General features: G+C 38.5%; 2 protein-coding genes and 1 pseudogene across 4 annotated transcripts; 1 reads left to right on the forward strand and 2 right to left on the reverse strand.

Moving 5' to 3' along the window:
• Positions 1-1,413: 1,413 nt before the first annotated feature.
• Positions 1,414-3,175, forward strand: LOC18606900 (putative carotenoid cleavage dioxygenase 4, chloroplastic pseudogene; annotated as a pseudogene).
• Positions 3,176-3,396: 221 nt separating this feature from the next.
• Positions 3,397-8,569, reverse strand: LOC18606901 (GDA1/CD39 nucleoside phosphatase family protein). 3 transcript variants are annotated; one of them, XR_001927238.2, is made up of 5 exons: positions 8,321-8,569; positions 5,720-7,965; positions 4,672-4,994; positions 4,062-4,262; positions 3,397-3,730 (listed from the first exon to the last, which is right to left on the reverse strand). XR_001927238.2 is itself a non-coding variant. In XM_007040784.3 (4 exons), exons 2-3 carry the CDS (start codon positions 7,728-7,730, stop codon positions 4,693-4,695), a joined length of 2,313 nt encoding a protein of 770 aa, XP_007040846.2. In that variant the 5' UTR covers positions 7,731-7,965; positions 8,321-8,569; the 3' UTR covers positions 3,397-3,730; positions 4,672-4,692. The 3 variants fall into 3 exon arrangements, 2 of the variants coding, with proteins under 2 accessions (XP_007040846.2, XP_007040845.2); XM_007040784.3 differs by lacking the exon at positions 4,062-4,262; XM_007040783.3 differs by lacking the exon at positions 3,397-3,730 and having other exon boundaries at positions 3,785-4,262.
• A 611-nt stretch (positions 8,570-9,180) lies between these two features.
• Positions 9,181-13,140, reverse strand: UMAMIT2 (nodulin MtN21 /EamA-like transporter family protein). Its single transcript, XM_007040785.3, has 7 exons — positions 12,665-13,140; positions 12,093-12,155; positions 11,861-11,977; positions 11,445-11,730; positions 10,797-10,952; positions 9,755-9,906; positions 9,181-9,608 (listed from the first exon to the last, which is right to left on the reverse strand). The coding sequence occupies exons 1-7, from the start codon at positions 12,862-12,864 to the stop codon at positions 9,398-9,400; spliced, it is 1,185 nt and encodes a 394-aa protein (XP_007040847.1). The 5' UTR covers positions 12,865-13,140; the 3' UTR covers positions 9,181-9,397.
• Between the last annotated feature and the right edge of the window lie 38 nt (positions 13,141-13,178).

Raw genomic sequence — 13,178 nt, forward strand, 5'->3', positions numbered from 1 at the left:
ATAGGAGTTTTTGCTTAAACTCTATGCCTCTACGTGTTAAGCTGCATGAAGCTGTTTTGTTAAATGTTTTACACTTGTTAATGGATCAAGAACAAGTGTTAGTGTGCAATTCATGTTGTATCACCTGATAAATATGTGCTGTTCTTATCAATGTGAATGCAAGACCTTTTTCGTTTATAACAAAACAACTCCTCTGTTCATCTCTGTTCTACAGTCCTTTAACAGAGTATTATTCTTCCTTGTTGTTAACAAGGGTCATGACAAATTAAGAATCTGCAACATGTGGAGTAGCCTACTACTGAAACTCCAAGGTGCTACAGGCTAGAGCTCAAACACTTGTTTAACAATCAAGTCATTGTTCCCTGAGCTAGATTACGAGTCCCCATAGCTAGTGCCATGTTGCCTGGATCATTATTTATGTGTAGGACGCAACTGGTCAGGTATCAACGAGGTCATAGGCCCTATCAGCATACGTTACGCAGGGGATTACTGGTCTTTGCATGCCGATTCTAAATTTCATCCCAGAGGCTTGCAAGGGTTCAAAGTATGGCAATTATACACTACTCTGCTCTGCTGCCGTATTCAAAATATAAGCAATAACCATACGAGTATTGATTTACCAGTTTGTCATCCTGCTCTCTACTCTGTCCTGTTCCTTGAACCTAGACTTCCAGCTTCATTCATCCGATACATGTATATACGAAAAATAATGATCACACATTTGTGTATACCATCGTATATACAAGCTTATATATATACAAAAACAAAATTAAAAATAACTGTATATATAAGTTTAATTTGAAGTAGAAATTATAAATAGAACCCTGAGATTAAATAATATTTATAAATAAAAATAACTGTAAATATAAATTTGGATTAAAATTTCAAAAGAAAAATCTAACTATCAAGGGTTTATCTTTTGAAGACTGAATTATAAAATTTGTTTCTCCCAAATGGGGATGACAACTTTCCCATGCTCAAAGGACAATGGGTGTGCGCTTTTGGCAATTGGTTGGTAGATCCCAATTTGCTGAAGCATAGACGTTCTTTGCATTTGTTTTTTGATGAAGAAGGACATGCATTTGTACAATGATATTCGCATGCAAGCAAAACCGTGTTCTGTTCTTTTTGTCAGCGGCCCATAGGTTGATTTTAATAACTTTATATTTGATCGAGAAAAAATTAATGTTTTAAATGTTATCCATGTTATCCAAGGCCTTGAGGCAATATCGGCGGCCACAGTAGGTCTCTGTGTCTTCAGAGACTTACTGGGAATGGGGGTGCACGTCCAAGGCTGTGCTTTGTCTTTACATTTGCTTTGCCTTTTATTGAAAAATCGATTCCTCCAAGCGCAACAAGTATTGCAAGTTTTTGGAAGTCTCCCCCGGGGAAGAAGTGGCAGCAACAGCAGACATGGATGCCTTGTCCTCCACCTTCATCCCCAAATCCCTTGCTCCTAGCAATGCTACCGCCATATCCACACCCATTGTTTCCCAACCTCCTCAACTCTACATATTTTCCGTTAGAATTCAGGGAAAACAGCTGAATTCCTCTGCCACAACTTCAAAATTATCAAACACTGCATCGCCAGCAACACCTCTTTCACCACTCAAGAATATCATGGCTCCATCAACAGCAATTACACTCATCTTCAATGCGGTTCGTGACACTTTAGAAAACTTCATATACCCTGATCTCAGCCCCTCTCTGGATCCCAGGCTCGTGCTTGCTGGGAACTTTTCCCCAGTTGATGAGCTTCCTCCAACAGAGTGTGAGGTAATACAAGGGACCCTTCCACCATGCCTGGATGGTGCATACATCCGCAATGGTCCCAACCCTCGGTACCTTCCTCGTGGTCCGTACCACCTCTTTGATGGCGATGGGATGGTGCACTGTGTTAGAGTCTCCAAAGGACGAGCCACTCTCTGTAGCCGTTATGTCAAGACCTACAAGTACAACGCTGAGCGTGAGGCTGGATTCCCCATTGTTCCCAGTTTCTTGTCTAGCTTTAACGGTTTAACTTCGTCTGCCACCCATTTTACTCTTTATGCTGCTAGAATTCTAACTGGTCAGTACAATCCTGCAAAGGGCATTGGTCTGGCAAATACTAGTTTGGCCTTGTTTGGAAACCGTCTTTATGCACTTGGTGAGTCAGATCTACCCTATGCTTTACGCTTGACATCCAATGGGGATATAGAAACATTGGGTCGCCATGATTTTGATGGGAAGCTGTTTAGGAGCATGACTGCCCACCCCAAGTTAGACCCTGACACGGGTGAGACCTTTGCTTTCCGTTATGACCCCATATTTCGCCCATTTCTAACGCACTTCTACTTTGATCCGAATGGAATCAAACAGCCAGATGTGCCTATTTTTTCTATGGTCACTCCATCTTTCTTCCATGACTTCGCAATCACGAAGAACTATGCCATTTTTGCTGACATACAAATAGGAATAAATCCCATGAAAATAATACTTGGATCGGGTTCTCCAGTGAGTTCAGATCTGACTAAAGTGCCTAGAATTGGGATCATCCGTCGGTATTCAAAAGACGAGTCAGAAATGAAATGGTTTGATGCACCAGGGTTCAATCCTATACACGTGATCAATGCATGGGATGAGGATGATGGCTATGCCATAGTCATGGTAGCACCGAACATACTATCAGTAGAACACACCCTGGAGAGAATGGACCTTGTACATGCCCTGGTGGAGAAAGGACTTGACCTAAAGACAAGGCTAGTAACAAGGCAGCCCATTTCGACGAGAAATCTAGACTTCGCAGTGATCAATCCAGCATACGTAGCCAATAAAACCAAATACGTTTACGCAGCAGTAGGCGATCCAATGCCAAAAATTTCAGGAGTGGTGAAATTGGACGTGTCAAAAGGAGAATTGGAGGAGTGCACAGTGGGTAGCCGGATGTATGGAGCAGGGTGCTATGGTGGGGAACCCTTCTTTGTAGCAAAGGAGTCCGGAAATCCAGAAGCGGCGGAGGATGACGGCTATGTTTTGCCATTTGTTCACAATGAAAACACGGAAGAATCAAGTCTGCTGGTGATGGATGCATAGTCGGCTGATCTTGACGTTGCAGCAGCGGTGAAGCTGCCCCAAAGGGTGCCGTACGGTTTCCACGGACTTTTCATTGACAGAAGAAAACGTACAACTTGATGAGAAGTCCGTCTGATGAGTTAAATTACCATTTTATTGTAGCTGTTCTGATAAATTTCGAAGCAGATAAAGTTGATTCAGAGTTGCAATCACCATATCTTAAGAAGGTAATAACATTTTGAATAGCATCAATCGAGGTTACTGATGTGTAATTATTACAAGTCTTTTTTTTTTTTTTTTTCAGTTAGGAGGTTTATTCTAAGATAACATTATAAAGAGTCATCATGTTTAAATTTTAAATTTATTTTACTGTCGAAAAACAAAATAATCGATTAATATCTATTCTTAGTACATTATTACTAATTATCGTGTTATCTCTATAACCAAACGAGAAAAAAAAAAACAAGAAATGATTATATTTATTTATGCACGTTGCTCAATTGCTGTGGACCTTCAGCTTTGTTCCGATTACGCCAGCAGCTGCACAAAAAGCCTATCTTTCTTGCAAGTGGACGGGGGGTGCATATCTTTCTTGCATCATACAGGATAAAATCAAAGCTGAAGGCTTATGGTTATGGGGAGACCCATTCTTGGCCTGCAAAAGCTGATGATTTCTCACCTGCAGGGAAAATATCATTTGCGATGCAATCTATGAGCGAAATATAAGATGGGATTTGTATATGATGCTATAATTTCTTCTCATATATTTCAGATCTTTAATCATTTCTCATATCACCATTTGCTGATAATCAATGACAAGAAAATTTTTCTGGTAGTCCTCAAGACTAAGGAAAACAGTGTAGAGAAACTATTGATCTAGCTCTGATAAGATTAAGAACGATGCTTCAGGTAATGATGGTCATCAGGCCTGTCCAGTTAGGCTGCAATTTACTTGGAAGAGAGGTAGAGCTCAAATTATTGTCTGATGAGGAGGGTGAACAAGTCAGTACCTAGCCCATGAGGATAAGAATGGTAACCAATGCTCGAAATCTCAAAAACGATGTGCACTTAAAACCCAGGTAAATTGGGGAGCCAGTTAACAAGTCTTGGAATCCGTTCTGAGCAAAATCTAGAGGAATCAATGACCAGACCATCTCATCATTAGCCTAGAATCATCCCGCTTGACATAAATTCGGTAATGCTGATAGCATCTGGAATGAATTCAATGCAATTCATTAACAAAGTACAAAGCACTAATTTCGTTCTATTACTATCTTAAATTCAAAATAAAAGAAACGTAGCATAGGCTAGATCCAAAAGAACTAATTCTGATGAGCAAAGATTTTTGTTTTATCTGATCATAATTTACTTTTGGGTCCAGGCATGGTAATGAGAGTCAGAGACAAATAAGAGTCAAGAAAAGACACTGTCCCATCCTTGATTGAGCAGTACTAACATCGTTATGGTAAAAACAAATGAATGTGTTAACTTGCTTTTGAACTGTAGTTCTGTATGTTACAGAAAGAATGCTAAGAATTAACTCGAGAAAACAAATCTTAAAAACTTCTCATGTCTTTTTCCTATAAGGTAAGATGCAAATAGAAGAAGATATAAGCATACCAAAACTTCGGAAAGCAATCCCTAAACTTTCACCATTTGTGTCTCAGCTAGTGAGGAATTAAGGTCTTCTCGAGACTGTGATCTCCTACTTTGCAGTCGCATCTGACTTCTGTGAGGGGACCAGAAGGAACCCATGCTACTACTGTCAAATTGCATCTGCCCCAAGCTACTGGAGGAATAACTATGTGACACACTACTGGTTGACGGGTACAAGGAAGACTCTGTGAGCTGGATGCTGCTGCCAAGACTATGTCCCAAGCCAAATGGTGTCTGCTGAGAACCACTAACTGTTGGACTTAGGGGCATCTTAACTCTTCCATCCCCTACAAAACAAATATGGCATTTCCTTTAAAGATGGAACAAGGATCATAGAAAAGATCGTAATGACTTGCCAAAAACAAGAAGTGCATTCAGAGTAACAACATTCAGACCCTTTACAGTGAAGGTATGAAGGAGATAAATTCAATAAAATAGTATTTACAATATAAATTGCTTATTAATGATTTTAATCTTCAAAGGTAGTCAACATTAGAGTTGCAACTTGTAAGCATCCACAGAGCATCTGCAGAACGTACACATGCACTAATAAAACAAAGTGATTTATAGAAAAGTTTCTACTACGAAGATGATTCATTTAGGCTCACATACTACTCAGACACGTCAAGTTCAATAAATATAAGTTCAGAATCATGGATCCTGTGGCAAGCAAATTTAAAATAGTATCCCTTATGTGCTGACAAGAATAGCTTGGGATAACTATCTGATCCAAATTATTGTATTTCAAATCCCTACAAAAAGGAGGCATGCATCAGGTTTCAAGAACCTCAAAACAAATCAGCATCCTTGATTTTTGTAGCCTTTTTTGGAACATGCTGTGCATGCATTATTCAGATAAGCTACTGTGACCATACAACTTGATTGGTGCCTTTGTGGAAGGAATCCCAACAAAGAAGACTGTTAAAGTACTAGAATTCCTCTCCCATGGAAAACAAAGCAAATAAAAGTGGCAGAAATATGCCCAAAGAATAAGTCATACAAGAGATCTTACCAGAGTTGATAGGACTCCAGCGCTTGAACCGGAAAGGAGATGGTATATTAAGAACAGATGTGCTGGCTGCACTGTTATGCCGGAAAAGAGGGAGATATGGTCTCCGGAAAAATCTCGGCATCCAATTACTAACACATGATAAAGCACAAACAAGCAAAATCAGTGACATGAAAAGAATGGCAATAAGAATTATTGGATCAATCTTCATCTGCAGTATTTGATAACCACGAAGCCTCAGTCTACTTGAAAATGACTTCCCAGCTGCCAACAGTGCAACACCCTTTGTCCATGTAATACTTCCAGAACCAATGACAAGTTGACTATCAGTGATGTGCAAACCCTCTCTCAACAGTGATACTATATATGGTGCTCTAAAGCAGTACTGTTCAATAAATGGCTGTGGAGCGACACTGTTCTTCGCTACTTCCCAGGTTTTTTCACAAAAATCCCTACCTTTCTCCAGTACATCATCAAGTGCAGCATCTGAAGACAGATTGAAGAACCGATATACCACAAAAAAGCCAGACAAAGCATAGAACTGGCCGTTAGGACGAGGCAAGCTATCAGAAAGAGCACAAGGTTGCAAATCACAATCAATCCCTGGGTATAGATTTGACCATTCAGATAAATTGACAGCAACTTTGGCAATTGCACTGCATTGCTCCCAATTTGGAGCACCGATAAGCTGCACAGGAATTCCTGATTTTCCTCCTTTATCCAAAATTTTCCCTCCAACTACAGGACTTCCATTTTCTTGGTCTTTAGAAGCACATTGAGAACAGATATATTGTTCATTGTAGCCAGAGTGCAAGCAAGGATGTTTAATTTCTATCTTTCCATTAACAAGATTGGTATTGGAGCCATCTGGGAGCCTCTTTAATAAATGAACTACAGACTTGTCAAATGCATCATTCAAACCATAGCCTGAGAGAGAATAGGCACTAAGATGATGATTAACCACTCCAATTCTAAGGTTTAAGTTGGTTTCATTATGTTGATGGTTCTCATTCTCAAATGTAACTTGTAATGATGATCCACCCAAGTCAAGTGCACCAAATGTTTTCCTCTTAGGTGTGGCTCCCAACATGCCTGTGCGATAGTTGAGGGCTGTCCACCCGAAGTAAGCTTCCTCTGTCCCACTGATAATCCTAACCCACTCTCGGCGGCACAAGAATGGTGAATTCTTTAGTATCAACCAGGCATTTTCCAGAAGCCATTTTGAATCAGCACTTGGCAACCTGCGAACACCAGCTGTAGCATAAAGGAAAAGAGAAGTAGTCTTATGTGCATGTTCAGGAATTTGCTTCTCTGCCCATGAAATAAGTGGGTTTATGGCAGCTTTCAAGCCAGATTTATCATGCACTAACTTATGAAAGCCAGGCTCAGTCTCCATCCTATCATAAGCACGTCCACTTTGTGAACTCGGTCTTCTAGAAAGACCTTCTGTTAATGATTTCATGACAATAGGCAGACTACCATCATTCTTGTGATCAATTGATGCCTGATAAACATAAACTCGAGTTCCCGTACTTCCACAATCAAGAACAACATAGAACTTGGAGGCCCCTTTAGACCAATTTGAATAGATATACATGCAAACCATATATGTCAAAAAAATGAACAAAAGCAGGCACAAGGAAACAATGATTAGTCGCACCCACTTTCTGCGCAAAAATGGGGTTCCACCAGGCAAACCCCTCTCCTTTGAGAAACTTGACCCAGCATTTTCTCGCTGTAGAGGGGGTCTTGTATAGGTCATGCTCTTATCAATTTCAGAAATAAGATCAGCTGCTTCTGGATCAAGCCGGTGATATGATGAGAAATCTTGGAGTGATGAGGAGAGGCGCAAATTATTCTTGTGTCCAGAGTTGACAAAACCAAACCCATGGGCAGCATTTTTATCTGCCTGCAGTGACAATGCAGGCGACATATATGAAGCTGCAGAAGACTGTGTAGCAGATAACAGATTCGATGCACCAGAGATTGTTTCTGCGATTCTACTAAATACCATTTCTTCTGTTTTTCATCAAATTTGATAACTTTTCATAGGGCATATCTTGCCAATGTCGAAATTTAGAAAATATAATTTTCGTTCCTTGGTGCTTGCATACTAGCCAGAACAGCCAACATCAAACTTGCAATGTAATTCAATTCAATGATCACATCGAATTTGGTGAAATTGTCACTGCATGGACAGAGGTATCACAATGCAGCAGCCAAGTAGGTACCACCAATTATCACGAATCCTAACAGCCAAAATCCAATGATGAAATCGAATCAGTCGTGCATATATGAAATAAGTCGCCAAACAAGGATATCTAAGTTTGAAACATTAATCGATATGGCCAACTCAGAAACGCATTATGCAGCAATGTTTGTTCAATTCTGGGGTTCTTCCCAAAACAAAAGATTGGTGTTTTGCATACATTTGAAAGAACCCAAAAAGCGTTTGGTGCCGGAGACAGACAAACAAACACGGGAATTGAAGAAATCATGTTCTAAAATTTATCCAAGATGTTGAGGGTGGGCAAAGACAGATTGATCTTGAATACTGAATAAATTCTAGTATGACTGAACGACAAAACCAAGTTCGAGGAATACCTGCAGGCACGAGTCGATAAGACTTTGGATTGAGATTGCGGCAGTTCCCAGATCTCTGCCTTGTCTTTACAATCTGTACAAATAAACAAACCAAAATAGAACCGAAACTGTTTTATATTTGCCACTGCTGTCAGTTTGGGATTCACTGTCTCAGATCCAAGGGAAAACAGAAGAGGTTTTGGCCTTTGGGTCTCTCTCTCTCTCTCTCTCTCTCTCTGTGGTGACTCTCCCCTCTGTTTCTGATTTCTGATTTTATATATATATATATATATATATATAGTTCCTACCGTCTCAGGGAACAAAATAGAAAAGGTTACCTATTAAGCCTTTCCCACATTCATTTTTATTCTTTAGTAATTTTTCAGTTATATAAAAAATTCATTTGCTTATCACCTCTCCCTTGTATTTCCATCAGTTACCCTGTCTTTTTCCAATTTTTCTACATTGACCCCTTCATGTTGTTAACGTTAGTCAACTTCTCCATCACGTCTTTCTTGTTTCTCTTCTTCATGAAGTACTTTTCACTTTCCATTCTTCCCTATTTGCTTTCCATTGCCATTGATAATTTTACAATTTTGCTACATTGTTAAAAGTGGGACGAAAATTCGGAATTAGAGCCCGAATTAGGTAATAAATGTTATCTCAATTTTTTGTAATGCTCATTGTCGATTCTAATGAATCAAGTAATGAACTTTTAATTAACTAATGTATTATAGAAATTACTTGTAATCTAAGATTTTGGGAATATTTGCCATTAGGCTTTGGCTTCTGCTCAGGAATGGAGCCCTCAAGTTGCCAATCCAAGAAAAATAAATTTATTGCATTGAGTTTACAAGTCATCAAAGTGTGAAAAAACTGAGTTTCCTAGAACAAAATAAGACAGCATGAAGGAGCAAACCAGCAAAGCCTCAGCATGTCCTATGTTGTTGCCTTTTGAAGATGTATTCAATGATTTTTCTCTCTTCTGTTACCAATCAAAGTTGAAACACATGCCAAGTGACACCATTTGATCTCAGTATATTATAGCTGTTTCAAAAAAGATCTTATAAAACCTTACATCACATCTAAATTACATAATTAATCACTTGGTTTTTGTAATAAGATGGATGACCCTGAGAAAATGTGTCCTCTCTGGTACGGGTTCTTGTTGACTGATGCATCTTTGTGAATGAGAGGCTCAGAGGACCGAACAACCTGAGGCACGATCCCGACAGCTGTGTGTTTTTCTCTGTAGGATGCCCAAGTGACCATATATAGACCAGCAATTATTAGAAACCCCCCGATAACACTGTCACAAGATATGAAAGACAAGCAAATAAGTTCAGACCAGCTTTTGGAGTTAATAGTAATGAAGTAAAGAAAATTACGCCTGTTATCTTTGTAATCGGTGAGATATTAAGTTATAATTTGTAGTGGAAGAGACAGAAGTAAAACCTTCCCAAATAAATTGGACTTCCGAGGAAAATTCTTGAAAGAAAAGCTGATGCTGCAGGTTGAAGTGGATTATAAAGAGCAACTAAAGCAGGCCCCAAGATCTTATTCGACCATGTCAGCATTCCATAGTTAAGAGCCGATGCAACAATTCCCTGCAAAAGCAATATATCCATAGCTTCAGGTTTACCTATTTCGCAGGCAGCTAAGTTTTATACATAATTAGTACTGTCATACATTACTTTTACATGTGATGCCATATTTTTAAATTTAACGTGTTTTAATTAGGTGATCAGAAGGGATTCCAGCATCCATTATAGATAGCTTCTAAAATCCAAATATAGATCCCATGGACAGCACAAATCAGTTTAACCATATTTAATATTCTTACATTTTGAAAAAACCAAGCTGACCCCCTTCTACCATCAGTTTTCTAACACTTTCCTTATTGAACCCTATGTCTCTTACTACTTCTCTCTCCAAGAAATCAAGCTCTTCCCTTTACTTGCCTTCAACAGGGTAAGTGCCTTACCACCTTCTATGACAACTTTTCTTACCCTTATATATGTGCCTAAAATGTGTCAAGGAGGAGGTAAGTGTAGGTCAAACTATACGGATGAAAGCGTGTTCTCAGAAAACATCAGGGGAGTTACTGTAATTATCATTTATCATTTCTTATTCCAATTAAATCTATTAATTTCTTTTCCTAACACTTAATAGACAAATCAACCCAACTTAGCACGCTGGGTTCTTAAACTAGATGGTCTTTAACATGAATCCATTTCCTTCATTTCCACCAGGTAAAATTAAACTATACAATTAAAGGACTAAAAAAATAAAAAACTAAACCAAGACCAAGAATGAGATCTTGGCCATTAAACTAGCATATCAAGCATTAACCCAAAAGATAAATTAAAAAAAGAAAAAATCAAATAACATTTCAAACTCAGATAAAGCCACAACTTTAATAATGGCTAGTCTTTTAATGAATTAACCTGTAAAATTGTTAAGATTCGAGAAAATATAAAATCTATAAGAAACTTACAGCATACAAGACCGCAAAAAGCTCGGATTGTGTCAGACTCCAGTCTGTTGATTCATTGGTCATAAGGAATGCAGTTGCTACCATCAATACAGCACCAAAAAAATAGGAAAATGCTGTGACAGAAATGTTGGCAGGATACTTGGCTAAAACTGGAGCCTGGAATTGTTAAAAACAGTAAATAAGCATATATTAATTACAACAAAATACACATGCAAAGTTCAAATTATAATGTTAATGCTGAAATAAGTCAGCACTATTTTTCAGGAAATTTAATATAAATGTTAATGACGAAAATGTATACGAATCACTTCCATCACTCCTGATGAAAACCAACAAGCAAAAGGTAGATATTGCTTGAATACCTAATTGCATATCAAATCTGAACTCATATTCATCACCACAGGGACCGTATTCTCTTTATGTTGCTCAAACAGAGATTTCTGTTTGTTCCCTCCAGCAAATAAGATATGGAATTTAATATACTATAAGCAAAGAACAGCTTTTACAAGAACAAAGCTTGCCCTGATTCATTTATCATGATTAATTATAGAAAAAGGGGAATAACCTCTTACATGAGGATTAGTTGATAGGAGTGATAAAAACAGAAATAATTTAAATTATCCAAAAACCAACCACATGATGGCATACCTGAATGGCCAGGAAAGCAGCCATGCACATACAGTTCCCTATCAGGCATAAAACTCCAATATGCCAATGTTCAAGTCCATACTCGAGAAAACTAGACATAAGCCATCCAGCAGGCTCTGGTTGACCCCTGGCGCTTATATCATTATGTGCAGAAAAGTCTGCATCCTTGTGTCCAAGCAAAGCTGGACCACGAAACAGAACCATTAATATTGCACCAGAAACACAGATTAGGGTACCTCCAACCTTCGCTTGACCTTCAGTTTTGAGCAAATTCACTCTTTCTGTACTGCATGTATAATTGCATACAAAATATGGCAAAAAGCAACATGCATCAAAATATATGCTTGTGTTTATAGAAATTAACCAATACCAAACAAAATTTAGAAAAAAAAAAAGTATGAATTTATTGCCATTACCCCATCATCACAGCCAAGAGAAAGGTAAAGACTGGAATTGAAGGCTGTATGGCAGCAGCATAAGTTGGATTTGTGTAGCTCAGACCAATGAGAAATAAAAGCTGATTGCCAAATATCCTATTCCAATTTACCAAAACTGGATAAGTTGGCTAGCAGGAAGTTCTATCAGGCACAATTTACGCAGATAATATATTGCCAGATCAATTGGGAAGGTTTAGAGAGCAATACTCACCCAGTTAACCCAAGAAAGAAGAATGATAGGAGGAGGCGTTTAGTCATAGGAGGTCGAATCCTTCTGCAGCAAAGTGAGACAAGATGACCCAAAAAGTTATATATTCGATCCAAGCGTCCAGAAAACTAGAAATATGTTTACAAATGATAAGTTGCTGGTAAACATACCGAACAGAGATGCTAGATTAAATCGACTAAAAATGACACAAATTAATTGCAAGAGTCAACAAACAAGCCAACAAAGGTAATCAATTTAGCTGTGGATACAATGTATATCATCTTAATATGAACAGATCGATTAATCATCTAAGTTTAAGGTCAACCAAAATTTGGAAGAGTCAATGTAACTTAAGACAGAACACCAAAGTCTCAAATTTTGGATTCAAACAATGCATAAAAACCAAAACATTAGAACCTAGAAAAAAACCCCAATATCCAGTTTCATCTCCATACGAAACGGATGCCAAGAAGAAAAAGAAAGGACCCATTAAAAAACTACAATTTATAATGATAGATAGCAAAGAACAAGTGGAGTCAAACCCAGAAAAGGGTATGGAATAAAAAAGGTCATACTTTTCACGAACATAGGCGACGGGGGCAAGAATAGAGAGGGCAAGAAGATCGCGGAAGACGCAGAAGACTAGCTGATTGACACCAACATTGAGGGCTACTTTGGTAATTACATGATAGCCTCCATTGATGAGTTGCACTAACGCCATCGAGGCATGAGCCCTCCATGCCTCTCTCTCGGACCCTCCATTCATTCCTGCCATCTCCTTCCTTCACACCCAGAAGAGACACCAAAGAATTACCAGCAAAGGTTATAGAAAGAGAAGTTTTGGTGATTTATACGTGAATTGCGAAAATTTTGATTAGCTTTTATTCATATAAGGTAAGAAAAGGGTGTCTAAAAGGTGACAAATTTAAGGTACTTTGAAAACCATGCTGCCTTTGGAACTTGCGTTGTTGTTGCTGTTGCTGGGTTGTTGCCTTCGTTTTTGTTCTTGCCTTGAGGCCTTTGGCTTTCATTTTGTACTTTAGTTTCGATTGGTTTTGTGCTTACTGTAAATACGCAATATTAAATGGG

This window comes from Theobroma cacao, chromosome 3, assembly GCF_053813885.1.
Source record: "Theobroma cacao isolate CCN51 chromosome 3, ASM5381388v1, whole genome shotgun sequence".
Lineage (NCBI taxonomy): Eukaryota > Viridiplantae > Streptophyta > Magnoliopsida > Malvales > Malvaceae > Theobroma > Theobroma cacao.

Excerpts from the sequence above, each read along its gene's own strand:
- UMAMIT2 (XM_007040785.3), bottom strand. The coding sequence starts at position 12,864 with ATGGCAGGAATGAATGGAGGGTCCGAGAGAGAGGCATGGAGGGCTCAT. Across the intron at positions 10,953-11,444 it reads CTGCTTTCCTGGCCATTCAG|GCTCCAGTTTTAGCCAAGTA; the intron begins GTATGCCATCAT and ends TAACAATTCCAG. Across the intron at positions 9,609-9,754 it reads AGTCCAATTTATTTGGGAAG|TGTTATCGGGGGGTTTCTAA; the intron begins GTTTTACTTCTG and ends ATCTTGTGACAG.
- LOC18606901 (XM_007040784.3), bottom strand. The coding sequence starts at position 7,730 with ATGGTATTTAGTAGAATCGCAGAAACAATCTCTGGTGCATCGAATCTG. Across the intron at positions 4,995-5,719 it reads CTGGAGTCCTATCAACTCTG|GGGATGGAAGAGTTAAGATG; the intron begins GTAAGATCTCTT and ends TTTGTTTTGTAG.